The sequence below is a fragment of the Perkinsus marinus genome (genome assembly GCF_000006405.1).
Source record: "Perkinsus marinus ATCC 50983 genomic scaffold scf_1104296941692, whole genome shotgun sequence".
Taxonomy (NCBI): Eukaryota; Perkinsozoa; order Perkinsida; family Perkinsidae; genus Perkinsus; species Perkinsus marinus.
In genome coordinates this window covers 1-1,445 of record NW_003212415.1, presented here as the reverse complement: position 1 = coordinate 1,445, position 1,445 = coordinate 1, and the positions used below count along the sequence as shown (strand labels likewise).

Below are 1,445 nucleotides of genomic sequence, written 5' to 3'. Positions count from 1 at the left end.
TAGAGTCCAAAGACGTGGCCTAATACGCTGTTTTGATTCTACTCACCAGCCTAGACTTTGCACTCCACTCACCCACTTCATGTAGACGCTGGACACGCTATCATTGCTCATATCCAGACATCAGTTATGTCACATAATGATATCACTATCAGCTGGTTGTAGAGAATCCCGATGCAGCGGGCGTCTGTTGTCATTGTAGCGGTTTATAGAACCATAAGCGCCGTGCTTAACCTACTCGGGGGTGCGTCGAACGGTGAGGATCAGATCGTGCAGTTGCAACTCGCAGAATGCCTACTCATGTACCACTTCGTGTACTTGCAACTGATACAGTTTTGGATGATACACCTTTGATTCGTGCACTACTGGATTATCTTACTTTGCTCGGTACAGCATCATATCTTACATACAGCACCACATCAGTAAAATAGTGACATACTTTCATATACAGTCTCGTTTCGTACTGTCTTATTACGTGCAGTGTCCGCTTATTGTCAGCGAACACAGTGTAAATCAGTGCATTGCTATGTCAATGACATAATGTCATGCATGCATGTCTGGTACTCTGCAAATCCCTACGCCATATCCTCGTGCAGCTGTGACTGGTACACACTACTTCATACATCATTAAGTTCGTACGTGTTTTATTCCGTAAAACTCTGGCTTCGTACAGACGAAAAATTTTTGATACGATATTTCGCGCTGCGCGAAATGTCGGGGCAAACATTTCTCGCGTGTAGTAGTAAGACTATTGCACTCAGCCTTAGCATACTGTGTTCATGTAACTTGCATGTACAAGACGTGCGCTTTTAAGAAACGTCTGGCGTCTCGTCTCCCCTTTTATTGCAGTCTACTTATTACTCATCTTTTACGCTTTACACTAGACCAACCGGTTCTGGTTGTGTTAATCAAGTATGACTCCAAACCCTAAGAGAGCACGCGTCCCTTTAAGCCACGATGGTGCATCATCCGAGAAATCGAGCACTACTGACGCCTTCAAGTTCCTTACCCGTGTGGTGAACGATTCCCTAACTCGTGGAGACTCCTCTGAAGGATCCTCCTCAGCCCTGTCCGAGTCCGAGTTGAGGAAAATGGAACAACCTCTTATGGGCATTATGTGTCTCCTTGGTGTCGAAGCCTTCGCTCCCTATGGTATGGTCCCTGGTTTGCAGCTTACAGCCCCTTCCGATCGTAAACTGGCTCTCGATACCAGTACTTGGCTCAAAGCCTGGGGTTTCGAGGGAGGTAAATGGTCCCGTGGTCTTTGGACCCGCCTTCGCCATCGTCTGTCCCTTGCTAAGCTTGCTGCTCCGTTGTGTATATGCCTGGTTATTGCCGTCTTACCCGAGAATCTCGCTTTGCAAGCGTTTGAAATATGTCTAGCTCACAGGCTCAAGTTGAGTCAGTGGTCTGAGATTGTTATCCCCGAGGAGGGAGCGCTCGAAGAC

General features: G+C 47.1%; 1 protein-coding gene across 1 annotated transcript; it reads left to right on the top strand.

Moving 5' to 3' along the window:
• Positions 1-911: 911 nt before the first annotated feature.
• Positions 912-1,242, top strand: Pmar_PMAR017852 (hypothetical protein; the record flags this gene model as incomplete). The annotated part of the gene is made up of 1 exon (XM_002781723.1): positions 912-1,242. A coding segment is annotated over one exon (331 nt), but the record flags the coding sequence as incomplete, so codon positions are not given.
• Between the last annotated feature and the right edge of the window lie 203 nt (positions 1,243-1,445).